Source organism: Culex pipiens, chromosome 3 (assembly GCF_016801865.2).
Source record: "Culex pipiens pallens isolate TS chromosome 3, TS_CPP_V2, whole genome shotgun sequence".
NCBI lineage: Eukaryota > Metazoa > Arthropoda > Insecta > Diptera > Culicidae > Culex > Culex pipiens.
Genome location: NC_068939.1, coordinates 101099101 through 101126600, shown reverse-complemented (window position 1 = coordinate 101126600; position 27500 = coordinate 101099101). Strand labels below are relative to the sequence as shown.

At 40.4% G+C, this 27500-nt stretch overlaps 1 protein-coding gene and 1 long non-coding RNA gene across 2 annotated transcripts; both read left to right on the top strand.

Annotated features, from left to right (window-relative positions):
* Positions 1-382: 382 nt before the first annotated feature.
* LOC120418804 (farnesyl pyrophosphate synthase-like) lies at positions 383-20096 on the top strand. The gene is made up of 5 exons (XM_039581288.2): positions 383-990; positions 16719-17025; positions 17534-17895; positions 19297-19523; positions 19592-20096. Exons 1-5 carry the CDS (start codon positions 680-682, stop codon positions 19771-19773), a joined length of 1389 nt encoding a protein of 462 aa, XP_039437222.1. The 5' UTR covers positions 383-679; the 3' UTR covers positions 19774-20096.
* A 3032-nt stretch (positions 20097-23128) lies between these two features.
* Positions 23129-23776, top strand: LOC120418836 (uncharacterized). The gene is made up of 2 exons (XR_005605629.2): positions 23129-23378; positions 23443-23776. It is a non-coding gene; the product is annotated as an uncharacterized LOC120418836 (long non-coding RNA).
* Positions 23777-27500: the final 3724 nt, after the last annotated feature.

Here is a 27500-nt window from a genome sequence, read left to right as displayed (position 1 = left end):
CTAACAATCCAAAGGTCGTCAGTTCAAATCCCGGGGTGGATGGAATCTTAGGTGTAAAAAGAGGTTTGCAATTGCCTCAACAATCAAGCCTTCGGACACCTAGTTTTAAGTAGGAATGTCCTAATCGAGAACGCCAAGGCAATGTTGTAGAGCGAATAATTTGATTATTTTTTGAAGTGAAACATAAAAATTACTGCGGTGACGAGCATCTCAAAATTGAACATACAAAATTTCCCACAATTTTACCCCATCGTCCCAATTCTGACCGGTTTGGCAATGTGTGTTTATTTCACATTACCGTTCCGTTTCGCCCCGGATTCGCCGCCGTCACACGACGACAACGAAAGCCGTAACATAACTATGCGCCGTCGGTCGTGGCACAGGTTCAGTTGTTTTCAACTCGTCCCAACGACCAGTCGCAGTAGCCCAACTAACTAAGGTGTGTGTTTTTATCTGCCAAAAACCATCGGAAGAAGAAGTCCACTTTCGCAGCAATCAAAGTAACCAGTGTTGAGAAGAGGAGAAGCGCAGTGATAAACCTGTCTACATTCTGTCTCATTCAGAGCCTGCTTTGAGGGACGAGAGGTAGATGTTTGAAAAATTCAGCTGTTTTGTCCCAAATCAGTCGCGAGTTTGCCATTCGAAACCCGTTTGAAAAGACCTTACCGATAGAGTATGAATGCAAAAGTTTGCTGAAACTCTTTCAATTACCAAGTGCGTGTTGATTAAAGTTTTGCGAGAAAGTTGCATTGATTACGTAAAGCGAGACAACAGAAGTAACAAAATGCTGTCGACGATGATCCGAGCGGGCGGTTCCGTAGGGCGTCAGCTGATCCGGTCCGCTGAGGTGGCACCCGCTGGCGTGCGGACCATTTCCAAGAGCAGCGAGGTCAACTCCGACTACATGACCATGCGGGACAACAACCCGACCCCGAAAGTGAGCCGAGACTACCAAAGCAAAATGCAGATAAGACTGAAGAAAGTTTCGAGGTGAGTCAGGATTTCCGTTCATTTTGTGGCCTTGTTTCCACGTTTCGGCAGCGATTTGTGGCTATTTTTAGACATTCAATTGTGCAAAATACCGTAAATTGCCCTTAAGATAACGCTACGCAGCGACAAACAAACCCATCAAATGCGATAACGAACGAAAGTGAAAATGTTTACAAAGTGTTTTCCGCGAATTCCTTCAGCAAGAGAGAAAAGTCGAAAAAGTCAAAGAGACCATTGCGGCCTGGCTGACGGTCACGTATCACATCGCATCGCATCATGGTCTGCTTGGGTGGGATGCACAACATCACACCAACATAAACGGCGCCGTGTACGCAATGCGCGCGGTTGCGCAGAACGGGGGGCGTCGCGACGCACGGGAAAGAACGAAACGATGACGACGCTCTCATTCAGGACCGTTCTCTGTTTTTGTTCTGTGTTGTTGTTGCCAGTCTCTTCCTTAACCCGGATTTCGTTGCCTGTGAGACATAACAGAAGTCAGCTGTTGGTGCTGGTGCGTGGTTGGAGTCAAAGTCCGGCTTTCCCCATTAATTTGTATCTGAAGATGGTAGATGTTGTTGGTTTTGGAACAACATTTTGGAATGATTTTGTTTTAATTTATGTTTAAAAAATCTGGCAGTTTTAAATGTTTTCACCTCAAATGTTTTATAAATTTTCCAATGTAAAAATAACTTAGAATTCGATTTTACAAACTTTGATAACTTTTTTAAATTTGTCCATAAGATATTTTTATGATTCCAATTTACTTAAAACAGTTTAAAACAAAATAATTGAGTTTCTCGACAACCCCGTGACAAAGATAGGTCGTCAGCGAATTGAGGTCGGAATGCAGTTATAGGAGAAGAAAAAAGAAAGGAAAAAGACAGTGCATCGCCGCCGGGTAATTGACCAGGCACACTTTGATGGTTTTAGTTCACAACACGGTTACGTTTCTGCCACACTTCGTTGCGGCCGCGGCGGTTGTTGTTTACCGATGGCGGAAAGCATACAAATTCCGGCTTTTTGGCGGCGGTGGTGGCGAGCGTTGCATTGTGTAACTTTAGTTTACTATTTTTTAGTGAAGGTAAGGAAGGTTGATAACAGTCATTTCATAAAGTAGTAAATTTCAAAAAGTCTCAGAATATTTGTAATGACTGAAAGAACCCTCAAATGAATCTCGATAAGGTGTAATCGAATCAAGAAAAAAGTGCTATTTATTTTCTTACTTTTAACATCAAACTAGAGTTCTGAAACCCCATTTTTAAGCTTATTTATGTAGTTGATTGCATGTTACATTACCAAATGCATTTCCTGATTATTCATCACCGCCATTTTGAATTTAAAATTTAGCTGCAAAATTACCTAAACAAATTTTTATTTTATTTTTATGTTGAGTGAATGAAGCCCAACTAGGTGTTTGCATATTCCAGAATCAACTTTCTGTTTGTTGATCTTCGCTGTCTCTATATTGCATCAATCCTGTTGTGCTCATCTTGTCTCGATACTCCTCCTAGCTCGATGAATTTCTGGGCCATTAGATTTTCTCCATAAATACTCTCTGGCTTCTGAAATATTATATTTCTCATGGCTTGCTATGACATTTTTTAATGCAAAATGGTTTTCTGGAAGGATTCATTTATGTTTGTTTGCTGGACGTTGCCATAGTATTTTGCCGAAGCTACACATTAAAAACTCTAGATTAAATTTTCAAAAGGTCCTATCTGCATGGGAAACCCATGACGGATAGGTAGTTTTGAAAATTTAGGATTGGCAAGGTTTAATATTACCTCTTTGATAATGTAATATTACCTCAATTAAGACTAAAAAAGTGGCAATATACTGGATAAGAGGTTAGTTTACACATTTTTAGAGGCACATTTTTTCTGACAAAAAATGTACACATTTCCAGATGTTATATTACCATGATTTGTCTCCATGTTGCATCGTTTTATAAACTGTTGCTTCTCTCCTTTGATGTTTCCTTTGATATTGGCAAGATACTTTATAATATCAGTTGAGTCCACAAAATGGCAGGGATTTTTGATCATTATTTTCTAACACATTTTTATTAATGAAAAACAAAATAATTTGCGGACGCCGACAGTCACGCATTCCTTTTTACATGAATATCTTTTGAAATACATCAAGGGAAAAATATTCACCAAAATCGAAGAAGATTTTCGATTCAGAATGACTCATTTACAAAGTTTTGATTTCTTTTCAAAAATGAAATATCGATGTGTTTGCATCAAGATTGATAAAATAGGAATGTGCTGAACACCATAACAACAACACACAGCAACAAACAAAACTGCGCAATATTTGCGCAGTCCCGAGAAAAAACAACTTCTCTCCCCCGTGAGACCTTCCAGACTTTCAGATCGTTTTTCTTTCAACAATAAAAACAAATCGCCCAACCCCTCGTTTGTTTACCTGTTTCAAGCCGGGCGTATACGAGACAGTACAAAAGGTCTGTTCTTTCACCACGACGACAACTTGCGACGCATTTCCAATGCGCAACTGGTTTCCACTCTTCATCGAGCTAGTCTTTTTATTTTTATCACACACATTCTACACACACCCATATTTCTCTTTGGATTTTGCGTTCTGTTTTTCGTCCAGGCCAAACTCGAAACGATGAGCCAATTCGCACCCAAGTCAAACGAGAATATTAAAATCTCGATTTCCAGTCGTGCATGTTTTCGGCTTTCGACCTGCCGGTCAATCACATCTCGTCGCAATAATCGCAGGTGGCGGCCGCGATCTCAGCAGGTTGGAATTTTTGAATTCGGAACGCGTGGTCGGCGCGGCTGTTGCCAAGCCTCGCCTGCTGCGAATTTGTTGACAACTTGGTGAGAAGTTTGGGTGTTGAATTTGACTCATCTTGGACAATTTGTAAAGATGTTTTTTTGTATACTCCAAGTTTAAATATGTGATGGAGTGAATTTGATTTAGGATTTAAAAGAATGTTAGAAAAAAAACTACACAATTTTTGGAGTTTGAGCTGATTTTTGTTTTGAAAAAAGGGCAAACCCGGACCCACTCGGCGATCACGCGTTCAGCGGATGATACTCTCTCGTCTGGGCAAATATATCGCGCCAGGCACGTACACAGAACCATCCAGTAAACGGCGTTCGCGAGTGTGTACTCTTTTCTGTTTACATTTGTGTTCATTGCTGCATCGCACTTTGGTACGGAACCAACACACCATCGAGTAGTGGAATGGCAAGATAAAAACAAGAAAGATTAAAAAATAAACTCGGTGCGGTGCAAAGTGTCGCATGTGCGTCGTCGTTTTTTTGGTTTTGCCTTGTGAAGAGTGCGTGATGTGATGGCAATGACTGGTTGCAGGTCTGGTCTGAACTGTCGGTACAGCGCAGTCCTTCGAAAACAGGTCCAAAATGGTGTCTTCTCGATTTCTTTTCCTTGAGCTCGAATCGTTTCTGAATCAAACAGACAAGATTATGTAAATTCATTTAGCCAGTTATACCTGATGGCTGCAAAACAATTCAACAAACTTTCAAACTTATATTTTCTGTTTAATTATAAAAAAAAAACTTAGAAATTTGTCTTGCATCAGTAAAGATTATTTTTATAGTTTTCCACACGTGATCATCGAGTGATAAGCCTTTCCAACTTACAAACCTTGAACGAGCAAGAATGTTATCAGCTCTTCAATCAAGTGCCAGTAAGCTAATTTCAATCAGCTGATGCTGCAATATAAGTTAGTACATATCAAATGCCACTCCAGTTCCGTTTGAAAGTTGCCAACTACGCAATATCGGCCTCGCCACCGCTGCGAAGCTAAATTCTGTTGTTTTGTTTCGCTTTTTTCGCCTTGCCTTTGAATGTTATTACCAAGGTCAATAAGCCGGTTCTCCGGGTGGGAGCCGGGCCATGCCGGGAGGTGGGGGCCCGTCCCAAGCTGCTCCACGTTCTATTCTGGCCTGTTGTTGTTTTTGCATTAATATCACTAGGTTTGCACATGCACAGCAAGTTAATACGCGTCAAAGAAGGGTGGCGTGAGATATCTAATATGTGTTGATGTAATCGAATGTAATTTATTCATCCGATAGGTGGGTTGTAACGCCTTTGTTTCCATTGAGATGTCTTAATAAAACAGAGTGTTTATTTGTTTTTGGTATCTTCAGATCATTCTCAGTAATCCTATGAAATTTGAAAACAGAAAACCTATGAGATCTCTTATGATTTTTTTTTGTGAAAGAGGTCTGAAATTTGGCTAAAAGCTTTTTTTGAATAAACTATTTCCAACATAATGTTGAACATTTTGGTAGTAACAAACCGAATTGTTTATACCAACCTAAAGTTTTGGAACAATAAGTAAGCATACATTATTATGTCTGTTCTTTTCAGATGTAAGTGGTAAAATTAGTTTCAGTGCTAAAAAATAAGCTGATTTCCAGAATGTGTCAACTTTGCCATTGAATCCCGATGTTTTCAGGGAACAGTTTTCTTTCTTAGAATGTCCCATTTACGGCTAACTATCACAGACAACAGACGTAGCGGCTAGAACAAAATAATTTGAAAATCGTGTGTAAAAACATGACTGCCGCATCCTGCTAATCTACTAGCGCCATCTGTTAGCCTATTGCCACTCTCTAAAGCAGCCATGATGGTTTTCTGAGAAGGTGTGTTTGAAAATGCATCACCCAGAAATGTTTAAAAAAATATATTATTTCAATTTTTCGAAATAAAAATTAAAAAGGTAAAGATTATGTTTTTATGCTAAAGTAAATCTACTTTAATTATTAATTAACACGATTCACGAGCACATGGAAGTTTTTTTTTCATTTAATTATCGATATTAAAAAAATAGTCTAGTCTGATGCTTTTTTAAACACAGCAACCAAGGCCGCGTTTGAGGCTGTCAAATTCTTGCTAGTTGTGTTTATAAACAAAACCAACAGAGGTGAGCGAAAAGGAGGGAAGACCCGGTGGAAATCGGGAGGATGGGCAAGCGTTTCTTGGAGGATAAAAGATCCGTAACCAGAAACGAAACAATCCGGAACTGTCGAAGAATGAAAAACAGCAAGGTATGACACGGTAAAGTCTGGATGTCATCGGCGCCGTCAGCAAGAGCTATGATCACGGCCAACCCCGTAAACGTTTTGGCCTCAAACGACCGCATTCCGAAGATTATCTCCGGAACCGACAAACCAACTACCACGATCATTTTAACGCTCACCTTCCCGAGCAGGGGTAAATAACACGGGAATACCAAATTTTGGTATTACTTGGGCAAATAACAGCGACCAAAATGTGTCCTTGGTTGCCCAGTAATAGATGGTAAAATACCATGAAATCATACCAAAATCTTGTATGTGTAAGGGCACAACAATACCAAACCATGTTATTCCAAGGGTAAAATAATACCTCAAAATAGAACCATTTCAATACCAAGTTGAGGTCTTCTGGATTTTTGAACATTGCTTGAATACCAAAACTTGGTATTACCATGGTTTTATTTTTATGTATTCCCGCGCTCTTGGAAAATCATATTTTGGCATTTCTGTGGTCTTTCACATACATGATTTTGGTATGATTTCATGATATTTTACCATCTATTACTGGGCAACCAAGAGCACATTATGGTCGCTGGTATTTGAACAAGTAATACCAAAATTTGGTATTTTCATACCATTTTTAGTGCAGCAGTTGCAGTTAGTGAAAAAACGGAAATTATTCATATGCAACAGCCAAATCTACTCACCTGATGATTCCATGTTGTTATTAGTGATAATCTTCACCACACCGAATGCATTTGTCATTGATGAACGGCCTGTGCTTGAAGTTCTTGAAGCTTCTGAAAAATAACAAGATTGAAAAATAAGTATTATTAAAATGAAACTGAATTGAAATTCACCAAAATGCATTAATCTGTCGATTGACTCGTTTTTCAAAGTATTTGGTTATCCCGACTTAGAGATGTTTCAACGTTTTTGAAAAAAATATTAGTGGGTATATCACACTAATTTTTAAAATCATCTTTAACATTTTTGGGTTTCAAGTCGTTTTAGCGCAAAATTAATTAACTCGTAATTTTTTTTAACAAATTTCCCATAGTTTCAGAGAAAATTGATGAAACCTTTCAATATTCAAATAATACCAAAATGTGCCATCCTGACTTAGAATATTTTCCACAATTTCAAGTCATTTCTATAGGGGGTATATCAAAAATGTTTAAAATAAAGTTTGAAATTTCCGGTTTTGAATGAAAGCATTCGCTTTGAGACATCATTTTAGCGCAAAATTAATTATTATGTCAAAATTGGTCAAAATTTTCCCATAGTTTCAGAGGAATTTGATAAAACACTTAAATACCAAAATAATACCAAAATGTGCCATCCTGACTTAGAAAATTTTCCACAATTTCAAGTCATTTCTCTAGGGGGTATATCAAAAATGTTTAAAATCAAGTTTGAAATTTCCGGTTTTCAATGAAAGCATTCGCTTTGAGACATCATTTTAGCGCAAAATTAATTATTTTGTCAAAATTGGTCAAAATTTTCCCATAGTTGCAGAGGAATTTGATAAAATACTGTAATACCAAAAGAATACCAAAATGTGGTGTTCGATCATTGACAAATTCTGCAATTTTGCAATATCAAAACAATACCTTAAATTGGTATGATACCACATTTTGCTCTTGCATAATCCTTAAGAAAAATTTTAAAGGGTCCAGGAATACCAAAATTTGGTATTGATACCAGAGAAAGGTATTATTACGCATTTCCCTTGTTATTTACCCATGCTCGGGTTCAAGACATCAACCTCTTCAACGCCCTCGAAACCCACCCCACCTTCAAGTGCCGCCACTTCCGGCGAACCCTCGTCGCCATACCAAAGGCCTGAATCTTGAATGTTCTCCCCGGCATGTCAGATTCCCCCACCGGATTTCTAGTGCAAGCGATCCTCAAACACCAGAACCAGAACAAACGATTACAAACGTTGAAAACCAACAAAATGTAAAATGACAGTAGGCGGAAAGTGATATTTTGACAGCGGGCAATGTGTCAGGGCAAAGCGACTGCAGCGCCACAAACGGATTGCCACAACTAAAAAATCTGTAGCGATGATTTACACAAGGGAAGAATCGAGCCCAAACGTCTGTTGTCTGTGGAACTATGAATGATCTAAACTCTCTTGAACATCATTGAGTACAAAACAAAAATTAAAAATAATATCAACAAATTTTATTGGAAGGTTTGTATCAATGCTGTTAATCGTTGAATCAACGTCATCGATATCGTTGATCGTTGATTTAAACGTAATCGTAATCGCAGCCATCGTTGATTTAATCGTCAACGTCAACGGAGTCGTTGATTTTAACGGCGTTGATCAACGCGTTGATTATCGATAATCAACGCGTTGATCAACGGCGTTCTTTTATGGTTTTCTAGAGTTTTATGAGGAAAGAACGATTTTTTCATAAATGTATTGATTGGGAAACATTCTTAAATAGATGTGACATGGTTGTTCGGGGATCCGGGTGTACCAAGAGGACCGAAGTGACCGGATTTTAAACGTAATTTAAGCCCTAGCTAATTGCTGGTCACTTCCATCACCACTTTGGTTCCCTAGTCCTTCCAGGATTTTTCTTATATTAATGACACCGAGGATGGACAATTGAGAACCGATATATGGTCGGATTAACACCGGAATTATTGTTCCGGCCGGTTCAGTGAGAGTCTCGCGTGACTGAATAACGACAGAATTTGTTTTTCTGTGATGCAATACTGAATTGACCACATGACCCATGTTCTAGAACCCAGATTGAGATTGTCCAACATGTCAAACTTCATGACAGACCGGAGTAGCCTACTGTGTGTGATCAATGAGTTTCGATAGCAACCCCAAGAGATAAATCTTCCGTGTGGTGCCGAAAACCGATCGCAGTAGGTCATAAATATTTTGTTTACTCTTTGAATACTAGCAGGAAGCTACTCCAGTCTGTCATGAAGTTTGACGATCTCAATCTGGGCTCTGGAACATGAGTGTCAATTTAGTATTGTATCATAGAAAAACAAATTCTGTCGTTATTTAGCCTCGCGAGACTCTCACTGAACCCGCCGGATCAATAATTCCGGTGTTTATCCGACCATATCTCGGTTCCCAATAGTCCGTCCTCGGTGTCACTTACATAAGAAAAATCCTGGTTGGACTTGGGAACCAAAGTGGAGATGGAAGTGACCAGCAATTAGCTAGCGCTTAAATTACGTTTAAAATCCGGTCACTTCGGTCCTCTTGGTACACCCGGATCTCCGAACAACCATGTCACATCTATTTAAGAACGTTTCCCAAGCAATACTTTTATGAAAAAATCGTTCTTTCCACATAAAACTCTAGAAAACTATAAAAGAACGCCGTTGATCAATGCGTTGATTATCGATAATCAACGCGTTGATCAACGCCGTTTAAATCAACGACTCCGTTGACGTTGACGATTAAATCAACGATGGCTGCGATTACGATTACGTTTAAATCAACGATCAACGACATCGATGATATAAACGCCGTTGATTTCAACGATTAATGGCCTATCTACAATCAGCTTAGAAAATTTCACTTAGCTCAGGAATTTGAATCAATGGAAATGAATCTGAGTTTCTACAATGGAAAAGTAATCAAATTAGAAACTGACGTTTGGTTTGGAAAATTTCAAAATCTACGGTAAGTTGACGTTTCCATATCAAAGGTAAACAAACAACTGCATAGCAACGTATATCAGCCCAGCAAGTTTTCTAAGTTGATTGTGGATGACGAACGTAATGGGCTATCTACAATCACTTAGCTTAGAACATCTAAGTAAAGTAGTTACTTAGGAAAGTACGCAACTTACGGCCGTCATCCACAATCAACTTAGAAATTTTGCTGGGCTGATATACGTTGCTATGCAGTTGTTTGTTTATTTTACGTTCTAGTGCGAGAGACCGGCCATCGGGGATAGTCGACCCGATGGGGTAGTGAAAGACGCGGAGTTTAATTAAACAATACAATAAAAGACGTCTTTATTTGACGAGACTAAAACGTAGAATGATCGTCACACAAGAACGAGCTGGTCTTCTACCCTGTTGTTGTTGTTGCTCAGCTGACATCGCGGACCTGTCAGAACCAGCTGTCAGGGTCGAGCCGGAGGTAAAGCAGTCTGGGTGGCTGCAATGTTGCCAGTCACAACATCTCCCCCTTGAAATCGGCCGTTCCGGGTTGAACCGGAATCGCACTCTTCATGGCACAGAAGAGCGAGCAGATACGGATGGCACCTAATCTGCGTTGATCATCGACGGCGGCATCCTGAAGAACTTCGAGGTCGATGATGAGGGTGATGTTTCTTGCGTGGAACTGCATGTTGAATCCGGGCTTGGATCGGGCATCGGTTCGACGGCTAGAAGGTCAACGATGATCGCTGCAGGAGGTGGCCACGGCGGAGGCTGGTTGACGAACGCCTCGACTTCACCTGGTTCAAGCCACCGTCTGCGTTGCTCGATGAACTGCTGAGAACAATCATCTGCGGTGTCCACACACTTGGCTTGCGGGTATGTGTGTTCGTGTTGCGACAAAATGAGGATGCGACTTGTTGGTAGACCTGTGTTGATATTGACGAAAAGAATGCGGGCGACCACGACAAATGGTGCACGCACAGAACGATCGACCGGAACGAGGGTGGAGATCTGCTTCCACCAATCCAGGATCACGGCATCGATCGCGCACGAAGCCGCACACTGTTGATCTTTCTGGTTGGCAGCAGACACGGTTGTCCACTGTGCGGCCGACGCTGAAGATTCGGCGATACGGCAGCGACCATCATCGTCCACGCCGTCACATCCGGGGCGCTTCGCCGGTTCCTTGGAGGCCAGGACGATTCCTTGATGCTTTGAGCTGCCGACGTTGACGTCACAGGAGGACTCACCAGGGGGCCGCTGAGTTGGATCGCTAGTTGCTGAGGCACACGCTGCTGCTGGTGGCGCTGGGCATCCTAACTGCTTCCTGTTGACGTCCGACGTGCCAGATCCGACGGAGTGCTCGAGCCAGACTTGCGCTTCCAAGGGCTCGACGTCGCACTGTTGTCGCTTTGGTTCGGCACTGTTGTTGCACTTCCTCCCCTGCTGGATTTGCTGAGACGCTTTTCCGCCGTCTTGGTGCACGCCTTGCTCGCTGTCGGCGCGGTTACGTGCACACATGGGACCATGTCGATGGGCTTCGCAGGATTCGGTTGGACTTGAGGGCGCTTGTTCCGGCCGCGTGCTTGTCCTAACCTCGAAAAGCTGCTGTGGCTGGGAGGAGGTTGATGATGGCGGGGCCGCCATCGCGCTTTGAGGTGACGCTGCGGTCGCGAAAAGCGCTTGAAGAAACTGCTGCTGCTCGACTAATTGATTGATGAGCCGGGAGCACTGGAGCAGTCTATCGGAGATCGAGGGCAACGTTTGACCGGCAAGTGCTTGTCCACCGGCGTGCTGGAAAGGGACGCCCGTGTGGTGGCTGAAGGACGGTGGCTGCTGTCCGGCGTGTCCCAGGCCTGCGGGTAAGCTTCCACACTTCGGCTGCTGTGTAGGGAACACGGGAGCACCGTTTGATGACGCGGTCAACGGCGGCTGCGGTGGGTTGACCTGTTGCTGGATGATTGATGGTGGCGGCTGGTGAAAGCACTTCGCGGCGACGGGAAAATGACCGTCCGTTGGCCGCTGCTCCACGAGCGTCTCGTGGCCACCATGCGGGGAAAGAAGTCCAAATGGCCGCTCCGCCATTGGATTGTTTGGTGCCGGGTCCATGGTGCTGCTCCTCTTCGCGTGGGTTAATTTTCGGTGATCAAATCACTCGTGGGAATCATCCGAAAAGAACGCTACTCGTCGCCACTTTTACGTTCTAGTGCGAGAGACCGGCCATCGGGGATAGTCGACCCGATGGGGTAGTGAAAGACGCGGAGTTTAATTAAACAATACAATAAAAGACGTCTTTATTTGACGAGACTAAAACGTAGAATGATCGTCACACAAGAACGAGCTGGTCTTCTACCCTGTTGTTGTTGTTGCTCTACTGACATCGCGGACCTGTCAGAACCAGCTGTCAGGGTCGAGCCGGAGGTAAAGCAGTCTGGGTGGCTGCAATGTTGCCAGTCACAACAGTTTACCTTTGATATTAAAACGTCAACTTACCGTAGATTTTGAAATTTTTCAAACCATACGTCAGTTTTTAATTTGATTACTTTTCCATTGTAGAAGCTCGGCTTCATTTCCATTGATTCAAATTCCTAAGCTAAGTGAAATTTTCTAAGCTAAGTGATTGTAGATAGGCCATAAGTTGCAGACTTTCCTAAGTAACTACTTTACTTAGATGTTCTAAGCTAAGTGATTGTAGATAGGCCATAACAGCATTGGTTTGTATGGTTTGTACTTCGCATAATCGAAACACGAACAAAAACAAAACCGTATTTTTTTTAGTTTCCTGATTTAAATTTTTCTTTTCCAATCTGAGATCTCCGACCAAATTTTATTAAAATTTTAGTGGTCGATTGTCTGTATCAGCAGCGTGACTAGGCTCTGACAGAAGGGGGGCACACGCATGGATTTTTTTGATTACGGTGTTTGTGAATGACCCTCGGGCAAATATAGAACAAATTTTGTTCGAAGGAGAGGCCCGGGTCTCACAGGTCCCCCTACTGGAACAGTCAGTAATCTGTATGCATTCCAAATGAATTTCCTCAACAGTTCATCACTGCTTTTTTGGAATAAAAATTGTAAATCACTTTAGAGCAGTGTTGGGGTCAAGTTAAAATTCAAATTGAAGAATATACTCAGTGTTGTGCTTTTTAGTTATGATAGACATCTTGCTATAAATTTTATATAAAATTAGCGACAACACTGAATCTAAACAAAACGCTATATGAAGAGTGGCAAAGTCACATCTAGTTTTTATGGCATTTGCTGAATATTTATTTTAATTTTTTTTAAACTCGGGTCTTTTGATAATTTTTATTTTAGCACATCAAACATTTTTATCTTTATTTGTTATTATAGTTTTGAAAAATTAGAAAATGTTAGAAAAAACGAATAGGGACAGGGAAGGCAAAATGGGTCACCTTTGGTTTCAGGCTTTAGAATTAATTTAGAACAATTTTGAGGCAAGAGTCTTAACCTCACCACTCCGAAAGCGACTTTTGAATTCATTGTATTTTTCAAAACATTTCCAATGATGTAAAATTAATGACAAAACCACGCAAATGTTGTTTATTTTGATGTTCAAATATAAGCTTTGCGTAGAGTTTTATAAAATTGATACAATCGTTCAATGTTTTGAATGCTTCTGGTAGGGGAAATTCTCGTATCTTTGGCAGGTTAATCACTTGCACCTAATTCCATCCAATTTGCTGATTTTCACTATTTAAACAACTAAATTTGCAAAACTTTTGATATAAACTTGTTTGCTCACTCCTTATTGAGCTATTTATCACTCGATTTCAGTTGAAAACGCTTTTAATTAGCTTTAATTGAATGTCAAAGTTCTTACCTGCCAACATTAGAGGCACGCTGGAATTAGATGCTGTTCCCCTAGCTATTATTGATTTAAACTAAAATAGACGAAACGCAACTAACTTTTGATGACTTGGTAGTAAAATTATAAAGAAATCTTTCTCTGTTCCTGAGGGGAACACCCGTGAAGAGTATCGGGGCCGGCATTTACAAAGTGGATTCAGTGACAGTTTATTAATCATCTTAATGTTAACATGTTAAGGTTAATGTTAACATTCCATAGGTTGTCTTCCTAAGGTGTCTAGATAAGGTCCAGTTTTGACGATACACTACCTTTCCTTTACTAAGCAATTGAATCTAGAAAGGAAAAGATCACCAGTTGTGTTTGTCCGAGTCGGGATTTGAACTGACTTGACTTGGTAGTTGAACTGTTAAAAAAAATCTTCTTGGGGCAGAATGGGCATCCTTTTCCTGGTATTCAAATCAAAAGCTATTTGTATCAAAGTGATTTAAGGTCATTTAAAATCAGTATTGGTCGTTTAACTCGACGGGATAGCTTTTTTTCTAAGGTGGCACATTCGGACCATTTTGAAAAGGTAGTCGAAAAAACATTTTTTAAATCTATACTTGGTTGCTTCACAAGAATGTAAACAATATTGAAGAGAACATTCCAAAGCACAAACCTACTACAGTCATCCCTCATATTCGGAACAGTTTACAGATCGGCTAATGTTCAAAAAATCATAGCAAATCGATTATTGAAGTTAATGATTCGCTTTCACCTTCATTTGAAAGCTTTTCTTGCGATCTTTCGAATGCTGTACCAAACAACTGCAAATTGTAAGTTTTATATCAAGTTTTTGAAGAAAAACTTTGACCCTTGAAATCCACAAATTCGGAACTTTTTTTTCTTACGGATGTAAACAAACTTTGGATCTCTCCAGGAGTACATATTTGTAACAAAATAATGTCTTTACACACTGCAACCAGTGAAACTCAAGTTTAGTGATGTTTTATCCATGGTCTGGTAACTTTTTTTGTGAAAATATCAGTTAAATTCAGGTGTTCCACAAATGTGGGAGGCACAATAACATCCCACAATCATGGAACAGGCAATTTGGAGGCAGTGTTTTGCTGCTCGGAATAAAATCGTCTCGAAATGTAGTTTTTTGTTTAAAAAATACTTCTTTTACTAGTGAAATTGCAAGAAAATGTCCAAATAAAGGTCCTAAAAATAGCAGGGTCGAGAGAAAAGCTGCATTTGGCATGCTATTGACAAATTATCACAAAAGTGTTCCGAATTTGTGGGTGTTCTTAATATGTGGGAATATGTTGTACACTGAATTCAATAATGTTTTTGTATGTTTTTTTGATGCATTTTACTTAGGCGGTTCGTTCTGCCTCCATACAAATTGTGTGCTGACGTTTTAAAGCCCGTATTTATTCGCCACCCTTTTTTACCGATCATTGCGTTTCAACCGACGGAGTCCAGTGCCTTTCTGACCATGCTACATTTTCGTGAAATTGAAACATTTTGTGATTTTTTATTTGAATTCGATTGTTACTAACAAAGGAGAATGGGCAAATTTGTATGGGAGCTGGTCCAAGGATGTACACGAACGGGACCAACTTTTTTCGAAAGATCTCGCCGAGACATGAAAAAAAGTCTTCTGGACCAACTCTCTAAACCCCGGGGTTCACAAGTTACAAGCTGTTGAAGTTTGAGCATTTTCGGTAAAAATGTACGAAAAATCGAATTTTTGCTATTTCTAAAATCATTCATAAAATCTCTGTTTCATTATGGATTTCGATTTTCTTGACTTCATTCGATGCGTATCAGCAAAAACTATGAGTTCTGATATGTCTTAGCATGATTGAAACATGATTTCTCTTGTTTTTATCCGTTTGATATTTGGGTCACTGTAACAAGAAAAAGGTCGATGATTTTTAACCGCGCATCATAACCGCAAAGATTCAGTGTGTATGACAGACTGTATTGCTGTTATGTTGGGATGTTTTGGACCATTCCAGGGAGTCCTAGGATGACCAGAGACATCCGAACACGTTAACAAAGCAGTCTACCATACTGACTGAAGCTATGCCGGTATGTTCCGGGGCCAAAAACCGTCGACCTCCTGCTTGTTACGGCTGTTGCTCCACAGATCATAACTCCAGGGAGTCCTTGGATGACCCAGGACATCCTAACATATTAGCAAAGTAGTCTACCACACTCACTGAAGCTATGCGGGTATGTTCCGTGGTCAAAAACCGTCGACATCTTGCTTGTTACGGCGGTAGACTCACCGGTCTTAACTCCAAGGAGTTCTCGGATGACTCAGACCATCCCAATAAGTTGTTACAACATTGCACTGAAGCCTTCCATACTCACTGAAGCAGTCTGGGTCGGATCCGGTTTCAAAACCTTGAAGTTTCGACTTTTTTCTATGGGATGCCTCTTGCACAAACGGTTCAAACGGATAAAAACAAGAGAAATCATGTTTCAATCATGCTAAGACATATCAGAACTCATAGTTTTTGCTGATACGCGTCGAATGAAGTCAAGAAAATCGAAATCCATAATGAAACAGAGATTTTATGAATGATTTTAGAAATAGCAAAAATTTGATTTTTCGTACATTTTTACCGAAAATGCTCAAACTTCAACAGCTTGTAACTTTTGAACCCCGGGGTTTAGAGAGTTGGTCCAGAAGACTTTTTTTCATGTCTCGGCGAGATCTTTCGAAAAAGGTTGGTCCCGTTCGTGTACATCCTTGGACCAAATTTGCCCATTCTCCTTTGTTATTGTTCTTTGTTGAAGCCACCGCAAAAAAAATATAACTTGTTAGAACTTTTTTATGCTTGTTGTTCATCTACCTATTGCGTAATGATATCAACATGACACAAACCAAAAACTGCGTACGAAATTATACTTCTTATCGTCCTTATCTTAATCATGTCTGCGATACTAAACACAGATAAACTCAAACAGATTATTTTGCACTGCTTTATGACGATTTATTGTTATTTGCTACTTTGGACTTTATCATGGCGAATAATGTACTAAAAATACCTATGAATTTGTTGTTTTATTTTAAGATCGTACTTTACGATAATTGTTATTATATTAGCAAAAGTTAAGATTGTTTAAACCTTCTTCAATTTCTATACCCTTAGTTCAATCAATGGGCCACAAAACATCATCCTCATCTACCTTCCCATACTAATCCCACCTCGATCTCCCAACAGAACGCTCTCGACGCTCAACTGCTCGGTGCCGGAAGCGGCCACCCACACCGCGGTCTCCAAGAGCGAAAGCCGCGAATTTATGGCCGTCTTCCCCGATCTGGTGCGCGATCTGACCGACTACATCAAGAAGTACGACGAAAAGGTGGCCGCCAAGTGGTTCGCCCGTGCCCTCCAGTACAACGTGCCCCAGGGCAAGAAGAACCGCGGGTTGGCCGCCGTGCTGGCCTACCGGATGCTGGCCAAGAGCCACGAGCTGACGCCGGAGAACATCCGGCGGGCGCACTATCTCGGCTGGTGCATCGAAATGGTAAGTTTGTCGTCGAGGGCACGTGGCTCTTGACCCTGGGGAGGAGAGCTATCTTGGGATCTTGGGCGCTGTTGTTTTGCACGCGTGCCGCTTAAAAATAGAACTACAAACAGTGCCTTTGACGTTCGGTAAACAACCCGTTCGTTATCTTTCGCGCCATTGTTGTTCGCCTCGCGGTGGGGTAATCTTGTTTTACGACTCAACAGCTCTGCTAATTTCACATGCAAACAAAAAAAAAAAAAAAAAAATGAGGCGATAGGAACCTGGAGATAAGTTGCGTCGTGTTGAATAACCGCGTACGTGTTGAGATGAAGTCGCGTTCTAGATTATTCATCAGCCGCGTTGACCCGTCGGGGGTTAAAATGTGGGGTGCTGTCAATGATTTGCATCCCGCGTCCAATGACGTCAATGCCCCGGCGAATCTCTCTGGTTCGGCTTATCGACGCGACCTTTCCTTCTGAGGCTCCTTCCAATAGCATTCACCTTTTTTTTCGCGTTCTGATTACAGTTCCAATCGGTGTTCCTCATCTGCGACGACGTGATGGATGGCAGCCAGACGCGCCGTGGCCAACCATGCTGGTACAAGGTGGACGATGTTAAGCTGACCGCGGTCAACGATGCCCTCATGCTCGATGCGGCCATCTTTCACGTGCTGAAGAAGCAGTTTGGCGACGAGCCGTACTACAACAAGCTGGTCGAGATGTTCAACGAGATCAAGTTCATCACCACGGTGGGCCAATCGCTGGATCTGCAGTCGGCCAAGCTGGACGTTACCCAGTACACGATGGATCTGTACAAATCGATCGTTTCCCACAAGACTGCCTACTACACGTTCTACCTGCCGGTGGCGCTGGCCATGCACATGACTGGGTAAGTTTGTATTTTGAATCATTTTTTTTAAACCTTACTTAATCCACCGTATAAAAATAAAAATGTTCAACCTACAAATGATAGGGTAAGCATATTTTCAATCATATATGCCTTTTAATAATTCAAAAAACGATCCGGATATTGTTTTTATCAAAATATCTGTGGTCCGATCTCCAGAAAGTATATAAATAACACATGAGTGCTCATATACTTTAAGGTTATAAGACCTTCGATCGAAACATCTGAGATCAGGCCACCAAAGAATGTATAAATAACTCTGAAGTGTTGATAACTTTTGATAGGGTTATTAGATTTTCGATGTGCATTATTTGTAAAGGGAGCGCGTGGTCGTAAAAAATATTCCGAGTGAAAAGTGATTTTTTGTGTGTGCCTTTTGTCGTGTTTTTATGTGTGCTATTTCTTGCTAGCAATGATAATATCAGTCCTTCCTTTATCATCGTTGATCGGAGGGCACGCCGCCGGTTTGAGTTTGTCGTAGTAATTGTGTTCCAAAGTAACAGGGTGTTAATTGTGTTTCCTACTTCAGTCGATTGCGGGCGCGCGAGGCCACGCTCTTGCCTTACTGAATTTCTGTGTCTTGAGCGTCATTTTCGTTGAGTAAATGATTGTTTTGTGATTTTCAAAGCCCTTCCTATATCATCGTTGATCGGAAGGCACGGCGTCGGGTAAATTGTGTACAATTTTTGCAAATGAGGTTTTATTTTTTATGGTGAAAAAGCAATTTCTATATAATGATCGAAAGACGCACTGACATTTTGGACCGTCGAGTTAATAGTGGAGCAAAATAATTTTGTGTGAGTGATTTGGTATGTTAACCAGAAATACCTTCCCATAGCTTTGTTGCTCGGAAGGCTCGCCGGTTCAGCCAGTGCTGAATTTTTCGGTGCACACATCATTTGTTCAAAATTTTCAGACATTTGTTCAGAATTTGATTCTGAGTCGATATGTATAGTAAACATTGTATACATTAAGGTGGGTCTAGGAGCTCGTATTAAGAATTTCATTTTTCGGGTGATTGTATAGCCTTTCTTCGTAAGGTGAGGAAGGCAAAAAGAAAACCAAAATACATTTAAGAATGGTAGGGAACCTGAACTTCATATTCCGAGGTCGTTTGGCATAATAGCCGAATTTCCAATTATGGGCAGTTAAAGGTGCACCTTTTCGGTTATTTGCTTACATGAACAGTTTGTCTGCTTTCTGTTAAATTTTACATTTTTTCAAATGTTGAACAATGTTTGAAAGCAGTCTTCTGACTTTAACTGAAACCGGGCAAATATTAAAATTTCATAATAAGCTAAAAGTTACAAAACAATATCAAAATCTAACCGATTTCAAATTGAGTAATTGTGTAATAATGTGTGTAATTCTCTCCCATTGCAGTTTCAACGACCCGGAAGTGTTCCGCCAAACCAAGACCATTCTGCTGGAGATTGGTCGTTTCTTCCAAGCCCAGGATGACTTCCTGGACTGCTTCGGCGATCCGGCCGTGACCGGCAAGATTGGCACGGACATCGAGGAGGGCAAGTGCACCTGGCTGGCGGTCGTTTGCATGCAGCGTGCCTCCGACGAGCAGAAGGATATTATGAAGGAGTTCTACGGATCGAGTGGTGAGTTGATGTTTGGAGGTTTGATTTTTCCTTGCGGTGTGCTTAACGACATCTTCTATTCGTTTCAGATCCCGAAAAGGTGGCCCGCGTCAAGAAGCTGTACGAGGAGCTCGGACTTCCAACGACGTACGCAATCTACGAGGAAGAATCGTACAACATTATCAAGACTCACATTCAGCAAATATCTCGGGGACTCCCGCACGAGCTTTTCTTCAAAATCATGGAGAAAATCTACCGACGGGATTGTTAGATATATATCAAGCCGAAATCCGTGTGGAAATCGGAACACCGAACTGTTGCAACACAAATACAATAATATTAGCAATAAGAACCCCTCCTACCTGTACTAATCGAAAATATTACCCAATCTTTTTGTAGGACTGGTTAATCTTTCCAATATTATGTAGTGATAGTAAGCTAGATGAGTGGAGTGAGCTTGGATGAGGTTTTTAGAAAATCTCTGTTATGGCTTGCAATATACTTAATTGTTCACGTGGATTAGTTTTCATTTGTCATCGTCAGATCAAACATATGTGATATGTTTTCATTTTTCTTGATCGGTAGGCACAATAATAGTTCGAAAAGAGTAGTAATTCGTCTTCTAAATTGGAAGAATAAGTTGAATAATCTGCAGTCAGCACTGATTTCCGCGTAGTGGCATTTATTGATTCGGTTTTCTAGCGAGTTGATGAGTTGTTAGGGATTGGATTGTTTGTTCGAATATTAGTAAAACATGTCATTCTTGTAATTGGAATATGTTTTGTTTATTTTTTTTTTTTGCGATACTGAAGCTAGGTAAAACACGTTGTAGAAAGAATCAGAAAAAATGTACTGATTGTATGTAAATGTAAACTAACACATCGTTTGGAAGTCAATTGAAAATAAATACAATAATAAAAAAAAGATTTTTTTTACCTTACGTGCTCACAAAATGCCCCCCAGAACTATTCCAATGTGATCAGAATTTTTGGATCCGCGACGGCGGCCAAAATATTCGCACTTCTACTGCGAATATTATTTCTTGGACCAGACCAGTCTAGAGTACACTCGCAGCTGACTTAAAACCAGCAGGTCGAGTGGACAATAGATAGCTATGTGCTTCGAACACAAAACTTACTTGGGGACACCGTGGAGATTTTCCCTTGTCCCCTTAAAAAGGGGTGCATCAACACTTGCCGTCTTCCAAATCCCTTTCCTTGTCCCTGGTGCGCGGCGGAGATGGGAGCGGCCGGTCAATGGAAGGCTGTCTGGTTCAGGTGGAATTGATTCTATTTCCAATTATTTCCTAGGTCACTTGGGATTAGAAAATTGTCACATAACATGGCGAAATCCAATCCCCTAAAATCACCGTCTCCTAGCGAAGCGACCAAGTTTTAGCCAGCGGTTTGGTCTCTTCGCAGTAATGAAATATTGAAATATGCATTTGGTAATTTCAGAGGCGATCAAGGACCGAGCCACGTAGCCCAGTGGTAACGCTTTCGCTTCGTAAGCGGTAGATCGGGGTTCAAATCCCGGCTCAGACCAACACAACTGGCGATCACACAAAGTGGACCTTATCTAGACACCTTAGGAAGACACCCTAAGGAATGTTAACATTAACCTTAACATCGTCTGTTGTGTGCTATCTTGTGACAACGACCATCTAGTACTTTTCGAGAAAATCGAATACTGAAGTTTGATGGTAAATAATTTCAAAACTACAAATGATGGAGTCAAACTTTTTGAAGCAATCGGTTCGTATACTATCGCTTAACAAACGCTTCAAGTTTCAACTAATTTGGTTACACCAGTTAAAATATACAGTAAATTATGTAAACAAAAATCTGGAAAGCACGTGTCACAAATGGGTTTTCGAAAGTGAAATTGTACTACGTGTCACAAGTGTGCACAGAATCAAAAAAAAAAAAAAACAAACCATCAGGGCTGCGGAGTCGGGTCATATTTCAAGCGACTCCAACTCCGACTCCGACTCCGGCTTATTGAGATTATCTGACTCCGACTCCGACTCCGGCTCCGGCTTCCAGATCCAACTGACTCCGACTCCGACTCCAACTCCGGTCTACCAACTCTAGCCGACTCCGACTCCGACTCCGACTCCAGCTTTAAAAAAATGGTTGGCTCCGACTCCACATATTTTTAAATGTTTCAAAAGTTAGTTAACTATTATTTCATAAACATTGACAAACAGGATTATTCAAAACTCTCTAAGTGGAAAAAAACGGAAAAAAGTTTCTAGTTTTACAAGTTTTAGACGTTATTGAAACAACAATAAAAAATCTCCAGTTTTGAAGGCATTTTCAGAAAAAAACCGTTTGGTAAGTAAATTTGGATTTATTTACTTAACTTCAAATTTTTATTAAATTTATTAAAAGCTTAAATATTAAATTGTTTTTTTTTGAATGATCGATTTAACATATAAATTCAATTTGCTCACTTTAAGGTTGACATTTATAAGAAGGACAGTGACTATCTTAGTCTCCTTATTTTTTTTTTAAATATCAATTTTATTTTTAAAGCTCCATTGATATTTTTAAGACGTACACTGACATCACGCCATGGCCGAAGAAGATTATTATGACAAATAAATGTATCTTAAAAAAATCCTCGTGGTAAAGACGTTTAAGGGGTCCTTTTCAAATATCCGTGACCTAGAAAATATTTTACTTTGGAATTTTGGATTTGTTTAAATTTTTAAATTTTTATATATTTAAAAGGAGGCGAGTGATACTTCTTGCATCTTCACCTAAAACGAAACTTTATGAATGGGCGTGCGCCACCATCAAAATATATGGAAAAAAACGTTACTTAATCCACCTTTAGGTGGTTGATGCCTTCCTCCCTTTCATACAGTAATTTTGTTTGGAATAGAAATATTCTGATTTGAAAAAAGCTATATCGATATCGATCGCTATGTACAAAATCAGAAAAATAAACTTAATTTTAGGACCCAATCCTAGCTTTACACCCTTACCAAAAATCATGATTTTTTGAGTTCCAAATCCCACTTTTCATACGATTTTTTGAGTTCAGGTACTACAACCATAAAAATGGTTATATCGGTTGAACTGAAAAATTCGTATGAAAAGTGGGATTTGGAACTCAAAAAATCATGATTTTTGGTAAGGGTGTACTAAAAAAAACTGTACACTCGACACTCAGCTCAGAAAGCAAACACCCTAACCAATAATCATAATTTTTTGAGTTCCAAATCCCACTTTTCATACGAATTTTTCAGTTCAACCCATATAACCATTTTTATGGTTGTAGTACCTGAACTCAAAAAATCGTATGAAAAGTGGGATTTGGAACTCAAAAAATCATGATTTTTGGTAAGGGTGTACGAATTTTTCAGTTCAACCCAATAGAGTTATCTAAGCCCGATCTCACGCACACTAGCTTACCATTTGTTTTTGCTGGCGACCACAAATTTTAACCTAAAAATCCATCGTGTACGTACACGCAATACATGCGCACGTAGATAGCTCTATTAACCATTTTTATGGTTGTAGTACCTGAACTCAAAACTCAAAATCCCACTTTTCATACGATTTTTTGAGTTCAAGTACTACAACCATAAAAATGGTTATATGGGTTGAACTGAAAAAATCGTATGAAAAGTGGGATTTGGAACTCAAAAAATCATGATTTTTGGTAAGGGTGAACCCACCGCGAGACTTTTGTAGGGTTCCATTTATGACAACAAGTTAGAGAGTGCCTCGGTATGTCAAAAATGAGTGCCTTTGTGTTTGTTTGGAAGGTGCAAGTGTCATGGCCAAAATTTAAGTAATCAAGAAATACGTGCCACCGGATCTACAGAATATGTCTCGGCGCAGCTGAGACTTGGTGAACGAATCAGTAAAGAGCAACGGATAAAATTGATTAAAGGTTAGTTTTAACTTATTTTTTTTGTGATTTGCAGATCGACTGTTTACTATGGGAAAGGCGATTGCGAGTTCGTCATGCAAAGATACAACTAACAAAAGCAGCTGAACATCAACGTCGAAAATATCTCGTGAATTCTTTTCTTGGTTGATGGAATCTTTAGCTGTTTTATGATTTGGACCCCTTCGGTGACCATGTGCGACGGATGATGACCTGGGGCGGGCAGATTCGGCTGGATGCCCTAAGGCCGCCGAACTGGCGATAAGATCGTGCGTAGGCTATGCCGCCTAAAACCCATGGAGCAGTTCAACTGAGTTGTTTGTCTTGAAACGGAAAGATTTAATAAATTTGTAGAAATGTTTGTTTTACTTGTTCATGCAAAAAATGTTAAGATGGGCTGCTGACATAAGATCTACTAGTTACACTGGCTGGTTCAGCTAAGCGCCAACGGGACGGTAATGGTCCGGAATTATGCATCACGTCCCTGGCCGTTCCGAGAGCCCCCCGGACAGCAGTAGGTTAGATTTTCGCATGGCCATACAATTTCGGGGCTGCTGTGGGTTGCGTTGACGACAGGCAAATTCAATGAGACCGCAGCTGCTTGTTCTCATCTGTGTTTGCACCGTCGACTTGGTCTGTTATCTGTCAGCCTGTAGCTTGTCCATGCCTCAGCCTGCGTTTGGTCAATCTGCTTAGGTGGTTGATCCAGCTTCTGCACCAACAGGACGGAAATGTTCACGCCGTTGCAACACGTTTTTGCTGTTACGAGAGTCTCGAACAACAGTGTGATAGATCTTTGACGTCGCCGAGTTCCGGCCTCGAGAAGGTATACAAATTACACTAGAGTGCCCTAACTTTTGATAGGGTTATCAGATCTTCAATGTTTTGGGCTCATTAGAAAGATCTTTCAATTGTCCAACTAACCACGGGTTGCATAATTGACCCGGCCATCATTTTCATCGATATATTAGAGATTCGGCCTCTAAAATGTGTACAGATGACACTTAAATGCTCATAACTTTTGATAGGGTTATCAGATCTTCAATCTTTCGGGCTTGTTGGATAGGTCTTTTGATTACCTATCCAACGATGGGTAGCATGATAGATCCGGACAACTTTTTCATCAAAATATTTGAGATCCGGCCTCTGAAATGTGTACAAATGACACTTAAGTGCTCATAACTTTTGATAGGGTTATCAGATCTTCAATGTTTTGGGCTCATTAGAAAGGTCTTTCAATTATCCAACTAGCAACGAGTCGCATAATGGACCCGGCCAACATTTTCATCGAAATATTTGAAATCCGGCCCCTAAAATGTGTTCAAATGACACTTAATTGCTCATAACTTTTGATAGGGTTATCAGATCTTCAATCTTTTGGGCTTGTTGGAAAGGTCTTTTGATTACCTATCCAACGATGGGTAGCATGATAGATCCGGACAACTTTTTCATCAAAATATTTGAGATCCGGCCTCTGAAATGTGTACAAATGACACTTAAGTGCTCATAACTTTTGATAGGGTTATCAGATCTTCAATGTTTTGGGCTCATTAGAAAGGTCTTTCAAATACCTTTCTAAAAATGTATGATCAGACGGGTTTTCTTACAAAAACCACCCTTTTTACAATCTTTCAAACTTTAGCCAGAATCGTTTTTTTAGCATAACTTTTGAAATACTTAACAAAACTTCATAATAGTTAATATAGGTCTTGTGGGACCCTAAGACGGATCGAATGAGACCAGAACGGCCCAAATCGGTTCAGCCAGTCCGGAGATAATCGAGTGCATTTTTTTCGGTGCACGGACTTACAGACATACACACGCACAGACATTTGCTCAGAATTTGATTCTGAGTCGATAGGTATACGTGAAGGTAGGTCTACGAGCTCAAATTAAGAAATTCATTTTTCGAGTGATTTTATAGCCTTTCCTCAGTAAGGTGAGGAAGGCAAAAACTTAGATTTGGATAAATAACTAAAATCCACAGGTTGAATATTTTCTAGGTCACGGATATTCAAAAAGATCCTTAAGCTACCTTTCCAAGAAACATTTCTTAAGATACATTTAGTTGCAATGATAATCACCTTCCGTGATATTGGCGTGGGACAAACAGTATGAGAAAATTCTTACCGGTTCAACAATATTATCATTTTTCTATATATATTTTGTATCTTGAAATTCTATATTATCCAGAAATCTTGAAATTTGTTCAACGATAATTTGCAACAATATCAAAATTGTTTGCCTGAGAATCAACATTCTCAGATTTTAATAGAGAAATAGTAAACATTACGATAATCGATATATTTAACATGTTAAGTGATGATTTCAAAATCAGTTGCAATTTTTTTTATATTTGTTGTCAGTTTCAAATATGTTAAGCGCGACACTTTGATTTTTATGTACAATGTTATATTCGAAATACGCATGTTGAGTCCCTGGGTCCTGTCTCGGTGGAGTCGCTGGTAGGCAGTTGTACTAACAATCCAAAGGTCGTCAGTTCGAATCCCGGGGTGGATGGAAGCTTAGGTGTAAAAAGAGGTTTGCAATTGCCTCAACAATCAAGCCTTAGGACACTTAGTTTCGAGTAGGAATCTCGCAATCGAGAACGCTAGGCAATGCTGTAGAGCGAATAATTTAATTTTTCTGATGGATGATACTACATACTTGGGCTAGAGCTGATTAACAGGTTATTATTTAGTGATCATAGATCTCTGAAAAATGAAAAATGGCAACGCAAGCACATTGAAAAACAATTAAAAATAAAAGAAGATTTTGTAAAATAAGCTTATTTAGAGCAAATACTGATAAATTAAAAAAAAAACAAATTTTTTGTTGAATTTAAGATAACTCCGACTCCGACTCCAACTCCGGGTAATCAGAAATTTTTCGGCTTCGACTCCGACTCCGACTCCAGCTAATAAAATTTAGCCGACTCCGGTTCCGACTCCGACTCCAGCTGTTCAAGTTTTGACGACTCCGACTCCGACTCCGACTCCAGGCTTCCCAAAAAGACCCGACTCCACCGACTCCGGCTCCGACTCCGACTCCGACTCCACAGCCCTGCAAACCATCCACATTAACGACCCCGGGTCTTTTGTGGTCTCTATTGCAAGTTTCTGCTCGAACCTAGGAGTCCGTAGGCTTGAATGGGGAGAGCACGCAAACCTCTTTCTACTCCAAGGAACCTTCCACCCCAGTATTTGAACTGACGACCTTCAGATTGCGAGTCCAACCGCCGCCAGCGATTCCACCGGAGTAGGTTTGGTTTGGTGTGTTGTTTGTACTTATGGCATGGAGACGACTCCTACACCTGGAATGACTTAACGGCCTAACAACCAAGGTCGGGACCGACATTTTACTTCCTCATCCGATGGAAGGTTGGAGCAGATGGGAATCGAACCCAGAATCATCCGCTTACAAAGCGGACAGCGTAACACAGAATTCCCATATAAAGTAAAATAAGCCCAAATCAATGGTTTAATCGACATAATTAGTGTATTTTCAAAAACAAAAGATGGAATTACTTTTTAAAAATAAATATTTCAACGCAAATTTGTGAAAAATAACAATTTTTTCCACATTTTTCAACAACATGTCGTCAGCTGTGTGCTATCTTGTGACAAAGACCATTTTGGTCGAAAATGAGTTAATGATAACGTTTTGCTATAAGGCTAGTCTGCAGATCGGAAGGAAAGGGTTCAAGAAACAGCTTTACGAACAGCAGAACAAAGGAGAGGGAGCGATTTCTTGGGGCTTTTCTTCATCCTCTCTGACTTGCTTGCGCTGCCGCTGCTTCCCATTTGAAATTTTTCTTGACCGGTTCCTTCCGAAGTGCATACCTTACAATACTAAACAAACACTACAAGATGCTTTAACCCGATTTTGGAAACTCGCTTCCGTTTCCCGGATATCGCAATACACACTTGTGACATAGATCAATTTAGCATCATAATGATTGTGCACACTTGTGACACGCCATACATGTTGGAAAATGTGGACAAATTTTCTTGTTTTTCACAAATTTACAGTATGTAAAAAAAGTATTTACACCCCTTGGGCACTATGCACATATTATGATTAAACATCTAAACA

What these genes read in the sequence shown, in the direction of transcription:
- LOC120418804 (XM_039581288.2), top strand. Translation starts at nt 680, where the DNA reads ATGCAAAAGTTTGCTGAAACTCTTTCAATTACCAAGTGCGTGTTGATT. An exon ending in CTGGCCATGCACATGACTGG is followed by an intron (nt 17,896 to 19,296) that starts GTAAGTTTGTAT and finishes CTCCCATTGCAG; the next exon opens with TTTCAACGACCCGGAAGTGT. An exon ending in GGAGTTCTACGGATCGAGTG is followed by an intron (nt 19,524 to 19,591) that starts GTGAGTTGATGT and finishes TATTCGTTTCAG; the next exon opens with ATCCCGAAAAGGTGGCCCGC.